At 34.9% G+C, this 20,937-nt stretch overlaps 1 protein-coding gene across 2 annotated transcripts in view; it reads left to right on the top strand.

Moving 5' to 3' along the window:
• The window catches only part of emilin1a (elastin microfibril interfacer 1a), a 135,928-nt gene that overhangs the window by 99,798 nt on the left and 15,193 nt on the right, over positions 1-20,937 (top strand). For both annotated transcript variants that reach the window (XM_061987408.2, XM_061987407.2), the window contains exons 3-6: positions 4,462-4,649; positions 11,536-11,635; positions 11,701-11,809; positions 19,285-19,458. In XM_061987408.2, coding sequence (XP_061843392.2) covers positions 4,462-4,649; positions 11,536-11,635; positions 11,701-11,809; positions 19,285-19,458 — 571 coding nt within the window. The remainder of the gene's footprint in view (positions 1-4,461; positions 4,650-11,535; positions 11,636-11,700; positions 11,810-19,284; positions 19,459-20,937) is intronic.

Raw genomic sequence — 20,937 nt, 5'->3', positions numbered from 1 at the left:
TTTTATTAACATCCATTAGGTTCAAAGATCCTTTAATAACATGCATTAGGTTCCGAGATCTTTTACAGAGGTTCAAAGATCATTTATTAACATCCATTAAGTTTCAAATATCTTTTATTCACGTCCATTAGGTTCAAAGATCCTTCATTAATGTTCAGTAGGTTCAAAGATCCTTTATTAATGTCCATTAGGTTTAAAAATAGTTTATTAACGTCCATTAGGTTCAAAGATCTTTTATAGAGGTTCAAAGATCCTTTATTAACGTCCATTAAGTTCCAAATATCTTTTATAGAGGTTCAAAGATCATTTATTAATGTTCAGTAGGTTCAAAGATCCTTTATTAATGTCCATTAGGTTTAAAAATAGTTTATTAACGTCCTTTAGGTTCAAAGATCTTTTATAGAGGTTCAAAGATCCTTTATTAACGTCCATTAAGTTTCAAAGATCTTTTATAAAGGTTCAAAGATCCTTTATTAACGTCCATTAAGTTTCAAACATCTTTTATGAACATGCATTACCTTCAAAGATCTTTTATAGACATCCATTAAGTTTTAAAGATCTTTTATAGAGGTTCAAAGATCCTTTATTAACATCCATTAGGTTCAAAGATAATTTAATAATGTCCATTAGGTTCAAAGATCCTTTATTAACGTCCATTAGGTTCAAAGATATTTTATTAACGGCCATTAGGTTCAAAGATCCTTTATTAACGGCCATTAGGTTCAAAGATCCTTTATTAACGTCCATTAGGTTCAAATATATTTTATTAACATCCATTAGGTTCAAAGATCTTTTATAGAGATTCAAAGATCCTTTATTAACATCCATTAAGTTTCAAAGATCTTTTATAGAGATTCAAAGATCCTTTATTAACGTCCATTAGGTTCAAAGATCTTTTATTAACGTCCATTAGGTTCAAAGATCTTTTATTAACGTCCATTAAGATGAAATATCTTTTGTTATGATCCATTAGGTTCAAAGATCTTTCATAGAGGTTCAAAGATCCTTTATTAACATCCATTAAGTTTCAAAGATATTTTATAGAGATACAAAGGTCCTTTAATAACATACATTAGGTTCAAAGATCCTTTATTAGCAGCATCCATTAGGTTCGAAGATATTTTATGAACGTCTATTAGATTCAAAGATCCTTTATTAGCAGCGTCCATTAGGTTCAAAGATATTTTATGAACGTCTATTAGGTTCAAAGATCCTTTATTAACATCCATTAGGTTCAAAGATCCTTTATTAACATTCATTAGGTTCAAAGATCCTTTATTAACGTCCATTAAGTTAAAATATCATTTATTGAGGTTAAAAGATCCTTTATTAACGTCCATTAGGTTTAAAGATCTTTTATTAACATCCATTAAGTTCAAAGATCTTTTATGAACGTCCATTAGGTAAAAAGATCCTTTATTAAAGTCCATTAGATTCAAAGATCTTTTAACATCCATTAGGTTCAAAGATCTTTTATATAGGTTCAAAGATCCTTTATTAACGTCCATTAAGTTAAAATATCATTTATTGAGGTTAAAAGATCCTTTATTAACGTCCATTAGGTTCAAAGATCTTTTATTAACATCCATTAAGTTCAAAGATCTTTTATGAACGTCCATTTAGTTCAAAGATCTTTTATGAACGTCCATTAGGTTCAAAGATATTTTATTAACGTCCATTAGGTTCAAAGATATTTTATTAACGTCCATTAGGTTCAAAGATATTTTATTAACGTCCATTAGGTTCAAAGATATTTTATTAACGTCCATTAGGTTCAAAGATATTTTATTAACGTCCATTAGGTTCAAAGATATTTAATGAACGTCCATTAGGTTCAAAGATCCTTTATTAACGTCCATTAAGTTCAAAGATCCTTTATTAACGTCCATTAAGTTCAAAGATCCTTTATTAACGTCCATTAGGTTCAAAGATATTTTATTAATGTCCATTAGGTTCAAAGATATTTAATAAACGTCCATCAGGTTCAAAGATCCTTTATTAACGTCCATTAGGTTTAGAGATATTTAATAAACGTCCATCAGGTTCAAAGATCTTTTATTAACATCCATTAAGTTCAAAGATCTTTTATGAACGTCCATTAGGTTCTAATATATTTTATTAACGTCCATTAGGTTCAAAGATATTTAATAAACGTCCATCAGGTTCAAAGATCCTTTATTAACGTCCATTCAAAGATATTTAATGAAGGTCCATCAGGTTCAAAGATATTTAATGAACGTCCATCAGGTTCAAAGATCCTTTATTAATATCTATTAAGTTCAAAGATCTTTTATGAAGGTCCATTAGGTTCAAATATATTTTATTAACGTCCATTAGGTTCAAAGATCCTTTATTAACGTCCATTAAGTTAAAATATCATTTATTGAGGTTAAAAGATCCTTTATTAACGTCCATTAGGTTCAAAGATCTTTTATTAACATCAATTAAGTTCAAAGATCTTTTATTAAAGTCCATTAAGTTCAAAGATCTTTTATGAACGTCCATTAGGTTCAAAGATCTTTTATTAACGTCAAAGATATTTAATGAACGTCCATTAGGTTCAAAGATCCTTTATTAACGTCCATTAAGTTCAAAGATCCTTTATTAACGTCCATTAGGTTCAAATACATTTTATTAACGTCCATTAGGTTCAAAGATATTTAATAAACGTCCATCAGGTTCAAAGATCGTTTATTAACGTCCATTAGGTTCAAAGATATTTGATAAACGTCCATCAGGTTCAAAGATCCTTTATTAACGTCCAGTAAGTTAAAATATCATTTATTGAGGTTAAAAGATCCTTTATTAACGTCCATTAGGTTCAAAGATCTTTTATTAACATCCATGACGTTCAAAGATCTTTTATGAACGTCCATTAGGTTCAAAGATATTTTATGAACGTCCATTAGGTTCAAAGATATTTTATTAACGTCAAAGATATTTAATGAACGTCCATTAGGTTCAAAGATCCTTTATTAACGTCCATTAAGTTCAAAGATCCTTTATTAACGTCCATTAGGTTCAAATATATTTTATTAATGTCCATTAGGTTCAAAGATATTTAATAAACGTCCATCAGGTTCAAAGATCATTTATTAACGTCCATTAAGTTCAAAGATATTTAATGAACGTCCATCAGGTTCAAAGATATTTAATGAACGTCCATCAGGTTCAAAGATCCTTTATTAACGTCTATTAAGTTCAAAGATCTTTTATGAACGTCCATTAGGTTCAAAGATATTTTATTAACGTCAAAGATATTTAATGAACGTCCATTAGGTTCAAAGATCCTTTATTAACGTCCATTAAGTTCAAAGATCCTTTATTAACGTCCATTAGGTTCAAATACATTTTATTAACGTCCATTAGGTTCAAAGATATTTAATAAACGTCCATCAGGTTCAAAGATCGTTTATTAACGTCCATTAGGTTCAAAGATATTTAATAAACGTCCATCAGGTTCAAAGATCGTTTATTAACGTCCATTAGGTTCAAAGATATTTGATAAACGTCCATCAGGTTCAAAGATCCTTTATTAACGTCCAGTAAGTTAAAATATCATTTATTGAGGTTAAAAGATCCTTTATTAACGTCCATTAGGTTCAAAGATCTTTTATTAACATCCATGACGTTCAAAGATCTTTTATGAACGTCCATTAGGTTCAAAGATATTTTATGAACGTCCATTAGGTTCAAAGATATTTTATTAACGTCAAAGATATTTAATGAACGTCCATTAGGTTCAAAGATCCTTTATTAACGTCCATTAAGTTCAAAGATCCTTTATTAACGTCCATTAGGTTCAAATATATTTTATTAATGTCCATTAGGTTCAAAGATATTTAATAAACGTCCATCAGGTTCAAAGATCATTTATTAACGTCCATTAAGTTCAAAGATATTTAATGAACGTCCATCAGGTTCAAAGATATTTAATGAACGTCCATCAGGTTCAAAGATCCTTTATTAACGTCTATTAAGTTCAAAGATCTTTTATGAAGGTCCATTAGGTTCAAAGATCCTTTATTAACGCCCATCCGGTTCAAATATCCTTTATTAACATCCATTAGGTTCAAAGATCCTTTATTAACGCCCATCCGGTTCAAAGATCCTTTATTAACATCCATTAGGTTCAAAGATACCTTATTAACGTCCATTAGGTTCAAATAAATTATATTAACATCCATTAGGTTCAACGATCCTTTATTAACGTCAATGTTCAATTTTCAATGTTCAAATCAATGTCAGAACCCAACATTGATTAAACGTCGTCAAAAAGCATGTTGTTTCAACGTTATGTTTGTGTTGTAGAATGTTGTTTGGGAAATGACCAAACTTCAATGTTCAAAACAACGTCAGAATCCGACATTGATTAAACGTCGTTAAAAAGCACGTTGTTTCAACGTTATGTTTTGAGTTGCTCAATGTCACAAGTTGTCAACGTTGTTTCAATGTGTTTAGGTACCGGACGTACCGGAGGCCGAGGTACAAGGTGGCCTACAAGATGGTGACAGAGATGGAGTGGAAGTGTTGCCATGGATACTCGGGGGAGGACTGCCACGAAGGGCCGAGGGCAACGACCGACAGCAAGCGGCCCGGCGTCACGCAGACGGGCGACACGCCCGGCGGCGGTGGAGAAAGTGGAAATGGTAACGATCCGCATGATGTCATACTTGTTTGCTGTTGCAGTCAACTTTTGTGTTGTTTGACCCGGAAGTTTCTGTGCCAGCAGTTCAATGAACTGACAGTTCAATGAACCCAACAAACAGACTCCCTAACTCCAAAAACGTCTTTAAAAGTCAGCGTATTGATGGTTAGCCCTCGAACGTATCAGAAGTGATACATACGTTTTTGAGCCTTCTGCCTCATCAGTGTAATTAGTTTGTCCTAAAAAGTCTGACGTATCAGATCAGATGCATGCATTACACGTATAGTCCACATGGGCGCAGTTTTGACCTATTATAAGATGGCCACGAAGAAGAAACCAGAAACACCTGATTTTTAAGAGAAACTTTGCCAAATTTAAAGGGATATGGTAAGAAATTTTTTTTTTTTTACTGACACATCAGTACGAACAGTTAATTTGGTGATTAAATGTGAAATTACTCAATATTTCATAGTAAAAATGTGTTGAAAATGTGTGTATCAAATTAGAAACAACAGGTATAAAAGGTAATGCATCTCCAAACTAGTCAATTTTATTGCATGTCATGCATTATAAATACCATGAAGCAACATACAGTCTTTAGATGTTTCACATTACACAATATGGTGTATTTAGAAGTAAAATATACATATACAGTTTGCTGTATCATTTTGTCGTTTTCTGATTTTTTTTTGAGAGAAAAAAATTAATCACATTGAAAAAATACATTGAAGGTGCTTTGAAAATGATTTTTAAAAGGTGTATTGTTTGTTTTGGTTTGTTATAAAACATTAAATTGCAACAATAGTTTGTGACCGGTTGTATCAAATATGATACAAGTTGAAAATCATATATGGAATTTGATTTTTTTTGCCAGCAGTTCAATGATCAAATATAGACAAACTCAACAAACAGACTCTCTAACTCCAAAAACGTCTTTAAAAGTCAGCGTATCAATGGTTAGACCTTGAACGTATCAGAAGTGATACATACGTTTTCAGCCCTCTGCTTCATCAGTGTAATTAGTTTGTCCTAAAAAGTCTGAAGTATCAGATCAGATGCATGCATTACACGTATAGTCCACATGGGGGCAGTATTGACCTATTAGCGGTCTGTCCAGTCATCCTGCAAGATGGCCACAAAGAAGAAACCAGAAATACCTGATTTTTTAAGAGAAACTTTGCCAAATTTAAAGGTCTAAGGTATGAAAACATTTTTTTTTTTTATTGACACATCAGTATGAACAGTTAATTTGTTGATTAAATGTGAAATTACTTAATATTTCATAGTAAAAAAGTGTTGAAAATGTGTGTATCAAATTAGAAACAACAGGTACAAAAGGTAACGTATCTCCAAATTAGTAAATTTTATTGCATTTCATGCAATATAGATACAATGAAGCAACGTACAGTCTTTAGATGTTTCAAATAAACAAATATAATGTTTACATTACAAAAAGGGACAAGCGGCATACTTGTCAACCCTCCCGATTTTCCCGGGAGACTCCCGAATTTCAGTGCCCCTCCCGAAAATCTCCCGGGGCAACCATTCTCCCGAATTTCTCCCAATTTCCACCCGGACGCCAATATTGGGGGCGTGCCTTAAAGGCACTGCCTTTAGCGTCCTCTACAACCTGTCGTCACGCCCGCTTTTCTTCCATACAAACAGCGTACCGGCCCAGTCACATAATATATGCAGCTTTTACACACACACAAGCGAATGCCACGCATACTTGGTCAACAGCCATACAGGTCACACTGAGGGTGGCCGTATAAACAACTTTAACACTGTTACAAATGTGCGCCACACTGTGAACCCACACCAAACAAGAATGACAAACACATTTCGGGAGAACATCCGCACCGTAACACAACAGAACAAATACCCAGAACCCCTTGCAGCACTAAATCTTCCGGGACGCTACAATATACACCCCCCGCTACCACCAAACCCCGCCCCCCCAACACCCATCTCTTGAATTCGGAGGGTCTCAAGGTTGGCAAGTATGGTGCCGGCCAAGTCGCATAATATATGCGGCTCTTACACACATACAAGTGAAAGCAAGGCATATTTGGTCAACAGCCATACAGGTCACACTGAGGGTGGCCGTATAAACAACTTTAACACTGTTACAAATGTGCGCCACACTGTGAACCCACACCAAACAAGAATGACAAACACATTTTGGGGGAACATCCGCACCGTAACACAACATAAACACAACGAAACAAATACCCAGAACCCCTTGCAGCACTAACTCTTCCGGGACGCTACAATATACACCCCCCGCTACCACCAAACCCCGCCCCCCCAACACCCATCTCTTGAATTCGGAGGTCTCAAGGTTGGCAAGTATGGTGCCGACCAAGTCGCATAATATATGCGGCTCTTACACACACACACAAGTGAAAGCAAGGCATATTTGATCAACAGCCATACAGGTCACACTGAGGGTGGCCGTTTAAACAACTTTAACACTGTTACAAATATGCGCCACACTGTGAACCCACACCAAACAAGAATGACAAACACATTTCGGGAGAACATCCGCACCGTAACACAACATAAACACAACAGAACAAATACCCAGAACCCCTTGCAGCACTCACTCTTCCGGGACGCTACAATATACACCTCAGCTACCACCAAACCCCGCCCCCCCCCCCCCCCCCCCATCTCCTGAATTCGGAGGTCTCAAGGTTGGCAAGTATGACAAGCGGTAGAAAATGGATGGATGGATGGACATTACACAATATGGTGTATTTAGAAGTAAAATATACATATACAGGTTGCTGTATCATTTTGTAGTCTTCTGATTTTTTTTTGGAGAGAAAAAAATTAATCACAAAAAAAAAATACATAAAAACAACATTGAAGGTGCTTTGAAAATGATTTTTAAAAAGTGTATTGTTTATGTTTTGGTTTGTTACAAAACATTAAATTGCAATGATAGTTTGTGACCTGTTGTATCAAATATGATACAAGTTGAAAATCATATTAGGAATTAGATTTTTATTTTTATTTTTTTTAAAGATTAGTTCAGAAGCACTAATAAAAGCTGCGGTTTCAAATAATTTGACATTTCTGTTAAGGATTTAGTTGTTCAGTGCATTCGCTCCTTTTTGCACCTCCGTTTTCTGATTGGTGGATGTTGATTTTGAAAAGGAGAAGACAAGGTCTAGCGCTTGGACCGCTGATATAATATTATTCCAGACTATATTTGGACTTTGAACTTTTCCTTTGTTTGGCACGGACTTGATGTCATTCTTTCCATTATCTGAGGCTCAACATGGAAACCAGCGGAAACTTCAACCCTGAGCCAGACTGCATCTGTTGCACCGAACCAGAACCAGAAGCCAAAACCGTCCGTACGGACTTTTTCTGGATCCTTCTTTGATAGACAAACATAAACACACTTTCCCATCAAACCTTTAACAGCAATAATGTCTTTCTCCACATTATTGCTGTCGACACACACACAGTCGTCTTTCTTTTATGGGTTCCAGGCCATGCTAAACACACTTAGGAGCAGGGCTGTCCAAACTACGGCCCGCGGGACAGGTGGAGCCCATCGGCGTGTTCACTTTGGCCCGCGACACGTCACAAGTTTAATAACGCCAACTTTATTTTCAATTAAATGACAGTATAATTGCTGCAAGTTATCTGCCATCTGGTGGACATTGTGAGTAATTCAATGCATTGCACAGCATTTACTTATATGACCCAATCCAAACAACCTTTTCCACACATGGCGCAAATAAAGCAACACAAAAAGTCAACACACATAGTCACACACAACACAACCTGCTCACTGAACTTTGTGGATGTTATAGAATAAAGGTCCAATCACAACACATATTTTTTAAAAATTGGAAAGATCTTTTATTAACGTCCATTAAGTTTCAAAGATCTTTTATGAACTTGCATTACGTTCAAAGATCTTTTATAGAGGTTCAAATATCCTTTATTAGCGTCCATTAGGTTCAAAGATCCTTTATTTGTTAGGTTGAAATATCTTGAGTCTGTTTAGCTGATTGGAGAGCTAGTGGGTCCTATTCGATGACATGTGTTTTGTTTGATCGGCCGTTTTACTGCCGTGTCAAGACACCGTTTGGAAACAATGAAAAACATTTACATTTTCTAACTTGTGTGAACTTAAGCATGCTAATGTATTTTTTATTTTAACATTTAACATGTTTTATGCTTGGCTTTGCTAAATTGTGTGAACTCAAGCAAGCTAATGGATTCTTTTGTTAGTTTTTAGCCTATTTTGTATGTTTTAACCCTAAAAGTCATGAATTTTGATACTTGGCGCCATTTTGGAAGTATGTTAGTCTCTTTTATTTAACGTTTTATGCTTAGCTATGCTAACTTGTGGAAATATAAGCATGCTAACATTTTTTTTGCTAGTTTTTAGCAAATTTTGTTTGTTTAACCCTAAAAGTCATGAATTTTGATACTCGGCGCCATCTTGGAAGTATGTTAACGTCTCTTTTATTTAACGTTTTATGCTTAGCTATGCTAACTTGTGTGAACTTAAGCATGCTAATGGATTTTTTTGTCAGTTTTTAGCCAACTTTGTATGTTTTAACCCTAAAAGTCATGAATTTTGATACTCTGCGCCATTTTTGAAATATGTTAATGTCTCTTTTATTTAACGTTTTATGCTTAGCTATTTTAACTTGTGTGAACATAAGCATACTAATGGATTTTTTTTTGCTAGTTTTTGGCAAATTTTGTATGTTTTAACCTAAAAGTCATGAATTTTGATACTTGGCGCCATTTTGGAAGTATGTTAACGTCTCTTTTATTAAAGCATGCTAACATTTTATGCTTAGCTATGCTAACTTGTGGGAACATAAGCATGCTAATGGATTTTTTTTTGTTAGTTTTTGGCTAATTTTGTATGTTTTAACCCTAAAAGTCATGAATTTTGATACTCGGCGCCATTTTGGAAATATGTTAATGTCTCTTTTATTTAACGTTTTATGCTTAGCTATGCTAACTTGTGTGAACATAAGCATGCTAACGTTTTTTTTTGTGCTATTTTTTAGCTATTTTTGTATGTTTGAACCTAAAAGTCATGAATTTTGATACTTGGCGCCATTTTGGAAGTATGTTAATGTCTCTTTTATTTAACGTTTTATGCTTAGCTATGCTAACTTGTTTAAACATAAGCATGCTAACATTTTTTTGGGCTAGTTTTTAGTTAACTTTGTATGTTTTAACCCTAAAAGTCATGAATTTTGATATTTGGCGCCATTTTGGAAATATGTTAATGTCTCTTTTATTTAACGTTTTATGCTTAGCTATGCTAACTTGTGGGAACATAAGTATGCTCATGTTTTTTTTTGCTAGTTTTTATCAAATTTTGTATGTTTTAACCCTAAAAGTCATGAATTTTGATACTTGGCGCCATCTTGGAAATATGTTAATGTCTCTTTTATTTAACGTTTTATGCTTAGCTATGCTAACTTGTGTGAACATAAGCATGCTAACATTTTTTTTTGCTAGTTTTTAGCAATTTTTGTATGTTTAACCCTAAAAGTCATGAATTTTGATACTTGGCGCCATTTTGGAAGTATGTTAACGTCTCTTTTATTAAAGCATGCTAACGTTTTATGCTTAGCTATGCTAACTTGTTTGAACATAAGCATGCTAACATTTTTTTTTGCTAGTTTTTAGCTAATTTTGTATGTTTAAACCTAAAAGACATGAATTTTGATACTTGGAACCATTTTGGAAGTATGTTAATGTCTCTTTTATTTAACGTTTTATGCTTAGCTATGCTAACTTGTGTGAACATAAGCATGCTAATGGATTTTTTTGTCAGTTTTTAGCTAATTTTGTATGTTTTAACCCTAAAAGTCATGAATTTTGATACTCGGCGCCATTGTTGAAATATGTTAATGTCTCTTTTATTTAACGTTTTCTGCTTCGCTATGCTAACTTGTTTAAACATAAGCATGCTAACGTTTTTTTTTGGCTAGTTTTTAGCTAACTTTGTATGTTTTAACCCTAAAAGTCATGAATTTTGATATTAGGCGCCATTTTGGAAGTATATTAATGTCTCTTTTATTCAAGCATGCTAACGTTTTATGCTTAGCTATGCTAACTTGTGTGAACATAAGTATGCTAGCGTTTATTTTTTGCTAGTTTTTAGCAAATTTTGTATGTTTTAACCCTAAAAGTCATGAATTTTGATACTTGGCGCCATCTTGGAAGTATGTGAATGTCTCTTTTATTTAACGTTTTATGCTTAGCTATGCTAACTTGTGTAAACTTAAGCATGCTAACGTGTTTTTTGCTAGTTTTTAGCAAATTTTGTATGTTTTAACCCTAAAAATCATGAATTTTGATACTTGGCACCATTTTAGAATTATGTTAATGTCTCTTTTATTCAAGCATGCTAATGTTTTTTTTGTGCTATTTTTTAGCTAATTTTGTATGTTCAACCCTAAAAGTCATGAATTTTGAAACTCGGCGCCATTTTGGAAGTATGTTAATGTCTCTTTTATTTACGTTTTATGCTTAGCTATGCTGATTACAGAGCTAAGCATAAAAGTGGTCCATGACGATGACTTGTGTTTTGTTTGATCGTCCGTTTTACTGCCGTGTTCCAGACACCGTTTGGAAACAATTAAAAACATTTACAGAATATAATTAATTTCACAACATGTATATCTACGATTTATAGTCCGGTGCGACTTATATACGGGAAAAAAATCCCTAAAATGTTGTGGGTGTGGCTTATATACCGCTATAGTTTGGAAAATACGGTAATTTTACACCTAATTTAGGCCAAAAATATGTAGAATCTGCTTTTAAAAAATCCACGATATAGCAAAGCAGTAGTTTATCTTTTCACTCTTGCGTCCTCACGCCCACAGGTGACAGGGAGAAGGTGAGGCAGCTTGAAGAGACCATCAGCCGCCTGACCAAAGACCTCCACAGCATGCAGACCTCCATCCATGATGTGGACCAGAGGCTGTAAGTCCTGCCGGGTGTTGCTGTTGTTCTCTGTCAGACTTCAAGAGTCCCGCCCTTTGAAGTAGATCCCGACTGAATGGAGCCATTGTGCCAGCGGACTCAGCCCAGCCGCACATGAAGGAGACCATCAACAACATTCACAACAAGCTGGACCATCTGTACAACAAGACCCAGGTGACCTTCTGTGCTAACTTGTGGGGACATAAACATGCTAACTTTGTTTTGCTAGCTTTTTGGCTAATTTTGTATGTTTAAACCTAAGAATCCTGAATTGTGATACTAGGCGCCATTTAGGAAGTATGTTAATGTCTCTTTTATTTAAACATGCTAACGTTTTATGCTTAGCTATGCTAACTTGTGAGAAATGTTAGCATTTTAATGTTTTTCTGTTAGCTGCTAATTTTGTACGTTTAACCCTAAAAATCATGAATTTTGGTACTTGGTACCATCTTGAAAGTATGTTAATGTCTCGTTTTTTAAAACATGCTAACGTTTTATGCTTAGCTATGCTAACTTGCGCAAATTTTAGCATTGTACTGTTTTCCGGTTAGATTTTTAGCTAATTTTGTATATTAACCCTAAAATCATGAATTTTGATACTTAGCACCATCTTGGAAATATGTTAATGTCTCTTTTATTTAACATTTTATGCTTAGCTATGCTAACTTGCGCGAATGTTAGCATTTTAATATTTTTCTGTTAGATGTTTAGCTAATTTTTGTACGTTTAACCCTAAAAATCATGAATTTTGGTACTTAACCGCATCTTGAAAGTATGTTAATGTCTCTTTTATTTTAACATTTAACATGTTTTATGCTAACTTGTGTGAACATAAGCATGCTACCTTTTCGTTGTTGTTAGTTTTTAGATAATTTTGTATGTTTTAACCCTAAAAATCATGAATTTTGGTACTTGGTACCATTCTGGAAGTATGTTAATGTCTCTTTTATTTAAACACGCTAACGTTTTATGCTTAGCTATGCTAACTTGCGCGAATTTTAGCATTGTAATGTTCTTCGGTTAGCTTTTTAGCTAATTTTGTATATTTAACCCTAAAATCATGAATTTTGATACTTAGCACTATCTTGGAAATATGTTAATGTCTCTTATATTTAACATTTTATGCTTAGCTATGCTAACTTGCGTGAATGTTAGCATTTTAATGTTTTTCTGTTAGTTGTTTAGCTAATTTTGTACGTTTAACCCTAAAAATCATGAATTTTGGTACTTAACCGCATCTTGAAAGTATGTTAATGTCTCTTTTATTTTAACATTTAACACATTTTATGCTAACTTGTGTGAACATAAGCATGCTACCTTTTTTTGTTGTTAGTTTTTAGATAATTTTGTATGTTTTAACCCTAAAACTCATGAATTTTGGTACTTGGTACCATTCTGGAAGTATGTTAATGTCTCTTTTATTCAAGCATGCTAACGTTTTATGCTTAGCTATGCTAACTTGCGCGAATTTTAGCATTGTAATGTTTTTCGTTTAGCTTTTTAGCTAATTTTGTATATTTAACCCTAAAATCATGAATTTTGATACTTAGCACCATCTTGGAAATATGTTAATGTCTCTTATATTTAACGTTTTATGCTTAGCTATGCTAACTTGCGTGAATGTTAGCATTTTAATATTTTTCTGTTAGATATTTAGCTAATTTTGTACGTTTAACCCTAAAAATCATGAATTTTGGTACTTAACCGCATCTTGAAAGTATGTTAATGTCTCTTTTATTTTAACATTTAACACGTTTTATGCTAACTTGTGTGAACATAAGCATGCTACCTTTTTTTTTGTTAGTTTTTAGATAATTTTGTTTTTTTTAACCCTAAAAATCATGAATTTTGGTACTTGGTACCATCTTGAAAGTATGTTAATGTCTCTTTTTTTAAAACATGCTAACGTTTTATGCTTAGCTATGCTAACTTGCATGAATTTTAGCATTGTAATGTTTTTCGGTTAGCTTTTTAGCTAATTTTGTATATTTAACCCTAAAATCGTGAATTTTGATACTGAGCACCATCTTGGAAATATGTTAATGTTTCTTTTATTTAACGTTTTATGCTTAGCTATGCTAACTTGCGTGAATGTTAGCATTTTAATGTTTTTCTGTTAGCTGTTTAGCTAATTTTGTACGTTTAACCCTAAAAATCATGAATTTTGGTACTTAACCGCATCTTGAAAGTATGTTAATGTCTCTTTTATTCTAACATTTAACACGTTTTATGCTAACTTGTGTGAACATAAGCATGCTACCTTTCTTTTGTTAGTTTTTAGATAATTTTGTATGTTTTAACCCTAAAAATCATGAATTTTGGTACTTGGTACCATCTTGAAAGTATGTTAAAGTCTCGTTTTTTAAAACATGCTAACGTTTTATGCTTAGCTATGCTAACTTGCACGAATTTTAGCATTTTAATGTTTTTCTGTTAGCTGTTAATTTTGTACGTTTAACCCTAAAATCATGAATTTTGATACTTAGCACCATCTTGGAAATATGTTAATGTCTCTTTTATTTAACATTTTATGCTTAGCTATGCTAACTTGCGTGAATGTTAGCATTTTAATGTTTTTCTGTTAGCTGTTTAGCTAATTTTGTACGTTTAACCCTAAAAATCATGAATTTTGGTACTCAACCGCATCTTGAAGGTATGTTAATGTCTTTTTTTATTCTAACATTTAACACGTTTTATGCTAACTTGTGTGAACATAAGCATGCTACCTTTCTTTTGTTAGTTTTTAGATATTTTTGTATGTTTTAACCCTAAAAATCATGAATTTTGGTTCTAGGTACCATTCTGGAAGTATGGTAATGTCTCTTTAATTTAAACACGCTAACGTTTTATGCTTAGCTATGCTAACTTGTGCGAAATTTAGCATTGTAATGTTTTTCGGTTAGCTTTTTAGCTCATTTTGTATATTTAAACCCTAAAATCATGAATTTTGATACTAAGCACCATCTTGGAAATATGTTAATGTCTCTTATATTTAACGTTTTATGCTTAGCTATGCTAACTTGTGCGAATGTTAGCATTGTAATGTTGTTCTGTTAGCTTTTTAGCTAATTTTGTATGTTTAACCCTAAAAATCATGAATTTTGATAATTGGCACCATCATGGAAGTATGTTTATGTCTCTTTTATTTTAACATTTAACCCATTGTATGCTTAGCTATGCTAACTTGTGCGAACTTAAGCATGCTAATGTTTTTTTTTTTGTTAGTTTGTAGCTAATTTTGTATGTTTAAAGCTAAAAATCATGAATTTTGGTACTTGGTACCATCCTGGAAGTATGTTAATGTCTCTTTTATTCAAGCATGCTAACGTTTTATGCTTAGCTATGCTAACTTGTGTGAACTTACGCATGCTAATGGAATTTTTGTTAGTTTTTAGCTAATTTTGTATGTTTAAACCCTAAAAATCATGTTTTTTTAATACTTGTAGCCATCTTGGAAGTATGCTTACAGCACTTATATTAACATGCTAACATTTTATGCTGCTTTCTAACTGATTTTTGTCGGTTCACACCTAAACATAGGGCATTTTAACACTTGGCGCCATCTTAGATCGTTGCTAACTTGTCCTATGTCATCAAGCTATCGTCAGCATGCTAACATTTCACCTTAGCTTTGTAGCTAATTTTGTATGTTTAAACCTAAAAATCATGGATTTTAATACTTGGCGCCATCTTAGATCGTTGCTAACTTATCCTATGTCATCACGCTATCGTCAGCATGCTAACATTTCACCTTAGCTTTGTAGCTAATTTTGTATGTTTCAACTTAAAAATCATGGATTTTATTACTTGGCGCCATTTAGATCGTTGCTAACTTGTTTTATGTCATCAAGCTATCGTTAGCATGCTAACGGTTCACTTTAGCTTTGTAGCTAATTTTGTATGTTTCAACTTAAAAATCATGGATTTTATTACTTGGCGCCATTTAGATCGTTGCTAACTTGTCCTATGTCATCAAGCTATCGTTAGCATGCTAACGTTTCACCTTAGCTTTGTAGCTTCTTTTGTATGTTTCAACTTAGAAATCATGGATTTTATTACTTGGCGCCATTTAGATCGTTGCTAACTTGTTTTATGTCATCAAGCTATTGTCAGCATGCTAACATTTTACCATAGCTTTGTAGCTAATTTTGTATGTTTAAAACCTAAAAATCACGGATTTTAATACTTGGCGCCATCTTAGATCGTTGCTAACTTGTCCTATGTCATCAAGCTATCGTTAGCATGCTAACGTTTCACCTTAGCTTTGTAGCTACTTTTGTATGTTTCAACTTAAAAATCATGGATTTTATTACTTGGCGCCATTTAGATCGTTGCTAACTTGTTTTATGTCATCAAGCTATCGTTAGCATGCTAACGGTTCACTTTAGCTTTGTAGCTAATTTTGTATGTTTGAACCTAAGAATCATGGATTTGGATTATTGGCGCCATTTTAGAAGTATGCCTGCTTCGACCAACCCCAACCTAGAGGTTCAGGGCACAGCTAGTAGGCCCATCATAATTTCCGCGGGAATTTTCTCGTTTCATTTGCAATGCTGACCTGGCAAAGAGGCGGCATTTACATGCTAGAGATGTTGAAGTGTGATGATCATCCCTCATCTAGCAACAAAAACGAGCGCAATAGATGGCTCTCAACAGTTGACACATGTTCTTAACTTTTGTTGGAATGTAACTGAATGTCTGAGACTTTTCAAGTGTAAAACATACAAAGAGAATGCCCGCAACCTGTGGACGACAATAAGGAAGACTTTGGTGGTGTTTCTTTCTGTAATTATTGTTATTATTACTATCATAATGAATTAAAACAGCGCAGTAACTCATACTTGCCAACCCTCCCGAATTTTCCGGGAGACTCCCGAAATTCAGCGCCTCTCCCGAAAACCTCCCGGGACAAATATTCTCCCGAAAATCTCCCGATTTTCAGCCGGAGCTGGAGGCCACGCCCCCTCCAGCTCCATGCGACCTGAGTGAGGACAGACTTTTTTCATGACGGGAGGACAACAGGGTGACAAGAACTAAATCATCCAGACTACAGATAAATTGTATTATTATGTTTATCTTACCTAAAAATAAATATATATATTAATAAAAAAATAAAAAAATGTTTTTACTATATTTAGCTAAAAACATCAAAATTAAATATATTTTTATTTGTATTTTTTCTGACTCCTTATTACACTCAGCCATAGAATTATACATTAAAATAAACATATTTGAAATAATTAATTTTAAATGATCATAATAATTCATTTAAAATGACCATATTTAATTATTGAAATAATTGCTTGTTTATCAACAACTTTAACATTTTATTCATTACATTTTGAAGCTCTCAGAAGCCAAGTTATGTTATATTCCTTAATATTTATTTATGCAAGTTTGAAACACAGTTTTGTTTGCATATTTTCAGGATGTAGATATATATATATATATATATATATATATATATATATATATATATATATATATATAAAATGAAATACTTGACTTGGTGAATTCTAGCTGTCAATATACTCCTCCCCTCTTGACCACGCCCCCAACCACGCCCCCCACCCCCCACCCCCACACCTCCCGAAATTGGAGGTCTCAAGGTTGGCAAGTATGCAGTAACTTGACAATGTGATCTGAGTATTTTACTGCCATCTAGTGTCCACTCTGAAGTCTCTGACCTATATAACAACAAGTACAACAAATTTCAATTTGTGTTGCAATCCTGTGCATTTTTTGGAGGTTAAGGCTACAAGGGACACTTCAAACTTTGATAACAATTTCATAAAATCACAAATTGATTCAAAGTTTTAAAAAAAAAGAAGCCTTTTAACACAATTTTTGGCCAAAACAATCACAAATCCTTCATATGTTGGTGTTAGTTTATTTCCATAATCACTGTTGATGTCACATATTTACAATTTCACATTCCAACATGTCCGAAGAGGAGTAGGAAGAAGCAAAGCTTATTTTATCCTACCCCTTTTTTGTTCCTTATGAAGTTCTAACACAGTTGTTCACTTCCTGTCTCAACCAGTATTAGAAATAGACTAAATGTCAAGACCGCAAACATGCATGTGGATCATGGACCGTGTTGTATTTGATGCTGAATATTAATAGACGATGTCGCCTTGTTTTGACCAAGCTTTTACTTCCTCTTTCAAGTCGGTCATAAGCGTTGCAGATGCCAGGTCTGCCGTGCACGTGTTGAAGGCACATGTTGCCATCACGCACTAAAAGTCACTTACCAGGGCACCATATGGTTCTTCCCCTCCCAGGGGACCAAATTATCAGACGGAAGTAGTGTGGTCCCGATACCAATATTATTTCTATACTTTTCTAGATAAAGTAGATCCACCAATGGCGTTTGTTTACATTTTGACGCAGGTAAACTACGGTGCGTAGTGAAGCAAGTTTAGCTATTCCTCGTCCTCCAGTGATAATGGTACTTGGAAGAAACGTACTTTATTTGGCGCCATGGAGGCGAGGATTTGTGATTTAGAAGTAGCCAGGGACCAAAGTATCAGATGGAAGTAGTGTTGTCCCGATACCATTATTTTGGTATCGGTACCAAAATTATTTTGATACTTTTCTAAATAAAGGGGACCACAAAAAATGCCATTATTGGCTTTATTTTAACAAGAAATCTTAGGGTACATTAAACATATGTTTATTATTGCAAGTTTGTCCTTAAATAAAATAGTGAACATACAAGACAACTTGTCTTTTAGTAGTAAGTAAGCAAACAAAGACTCCTAATTTAGCCTGCTGACATATGCAGTAACATATTGTGTCATTTATCTACCTATTATTTTGTCAACATTATTAAGGACAAGCTGTAAAAATTAATTATTAATCTACTTATTCATTTACTGTTAATATCTGCTTACTTTCTCTTTAAACATGTTCTATCTACACTTCTGTTAAAATGTAATAATCACTTATTCTTCTCTTGTTTTGATACTTTACATTAGTTTTGGATGATACCACAAATTTAGGTATCAATCAGTTACAGGATCATACATTGGTCATATTCAAAGTCCTCATGTGTCCAGGGATGTATTTCATGACTTTATAAACATAATATGCACTTAAAAAAAAACATTTTGTGATGCCAAAAAATATCGACGTAATCATAGTAGTATCGACTTGATACGCGCCTGTACTTGGTATCATCACAGTGGATGTCAGGTGTAGATCCACCCATGGCGTTTGTTTACATTTTGACGCAGGTAAACTATGGTGCGTAGTGAAGCATGTTTAGCTATTCCTCGTCCTCCAGTGATAATGGTACTTGGAAGAAACGTACTTTATTTGGCGCCATGGAGGCAAGGATTAGTGATTTAGAAGTAGAAAAGCACCTCTTCCTGAGGGTGTTTCAGTGTTATAACTTCACCTTTATCTTTAGTTTTTGGGCCAAATTGCGCCCGTTCTCCCTTTTCTGTCTACACACTGTGTCTGCTTGTAAGTACTCCGTGATTGTGCGCTGCCGAACATGCTCCTCTCCTCGACGACAGGGTGCGGGGGACCGGTACTTTTCAATGATTCATTGGTATTGGCGGTACTATACTAATACCGGTATACCGTACAACGCTACATGGAAGATACTGCTTCGTCATCTTGCCATTATTGTGCTCCTTCAGGTCCACGACCGGACCCTGGTCAACATCAACAACCACTTGGAGAATGGAGGCGGCAACGAGCTGGACGGAGACGCCGTCGGAGGAGGAGCTAAGGGGAAGCAGCTGACGACGCTGAAGGAAGAAATACTGACGGAGTTGGAGAGAAGAGTGACTCTGTCCTGCTCCGCCTGCCAGGTGAAGACCAAGGACACGTTCATGAATACATTTCACATTCTCCCCAAGCACAGGTGTCAAAACTCAAGATCTGGCCCTCCACGTCATTTCTATGGCTCACGAACGCCTGGAATTAATTTACACTCGTTTTACGGACTATAGGCCGCAGATATATATGTTGTGAAATGAGTTATTTACACAGAAATATTCCGTAAATGTTTATTTACATACTTTAATTGTGTGTCTGTAACACGGCAGTAAAACGGCTGATCGAACAAAACAGAGGTCATCGTCATGGACCCACTAGCTGCGGAACCTAGCTCTCCAATCAGCTAAACAGACTCAATAACTCCATGGGGATGTTTTGGTGAATTTACTGAGGCATTTGTGAAACTGAAACAATACAAAAATATTGCCATTGTAAGTTAATAATAAATGGTCATCATCATCATCATCATCATCGGCGGTCACTCGAACGAGTATGACGATCCTCCTGGTAGGGGTGTATCCCTTTATGGAGGATGCCTGTGCGTGACTTGGTTTAACGTGGGGAGACTGGTGCACAGACTGTCACCACACGATCCTTGACAGAATCGGGTCAGGGTCCAGTGGCATGGAGTCCAAGACGACTGGGGACCCTTTTCTGCTGCAGCCTTCTTCCGCCATCGCAGCCGTTGTGGTAGTTCTTAAATCTACCGTCTTCTGCCTGCTCCGCCGTTGAGGTCTTCACCGTATCCCTGGCTAGGGGGCAGTCAGGTACTAGGCCTTTGCCAAGGGCCACCTGGGGTAACAGTAGTAAAGGGGTTAACCTCCTAGTGCCCCCAAGACCCCATAGATGAGCCTCCACTGCCGGATACACTTTAACGTCATGCCCAGGACGTAATAAATGGTAAATGGGTTATACTTGTATAGCGCTTTTCTACCTTCAAGGTACTCAAAGCGCTTTGACACTATTTCCACATTCACATACTTGCCATGCGAGGCTAACCATGATCAGGAGCAAGGGTGAAGTGTCTTGCTCAAGGACACAACGGACGTGACGAGGTTGGTAGTAGGTGGGGATTGAACCAGGAACCCTCAGGTTGCTGGCACGGCCACTCTCCCAAACCGGCGCCACGCCGTCCCCTAATACTAACACAGACACTCGTAAACATGTTAGCATATTAGCTAATGCTAAAGAGGCTAGCTCGATTACATTACGATAGCACGTACAAATATGCATGAAGACGCTCCTACAGACATCACACACGGGATGTTTTTGTAAGTACCAATGGTTTTAGTTATATTGTAAAACATACAAACCTTGCTTGGAGCGATGAATGAGGAATCCGTACGAGTAGAAACGCTACGGATTGCTAGAAGACCGAACCGCACTTCCACTTCCTGTTGAAAGCACTAAATGGGAGAACTCGCCCAAAACATGGCGCCATAGCACAAACAATATAATACATTTTCAATGTATTTGATTTTTAATTTTTTTTTACTATTTGCGTTATGGCC

Source organism: Nerophis lumbriciformis, linkage group LG26 (genome assembly GCF_033978685.3).
Source record: "Nerophis lumbriciformis linkage group LG26, RoL_Nlum_v2.1, whole genome shotgun sequence".
Classification (NCBI taxonomy): Eukaryota; Metazoa; Chordata; class Actinopteri; order Syngnathiformes; family Syngnathidae; genus Nerophis; species Nerophis lumbriciformis.
The sequence above is the reverse complement of the archived record's forward strand: the minus strand, read 5'-3'. Positions and strand labels throughout refer to the sequence as shown.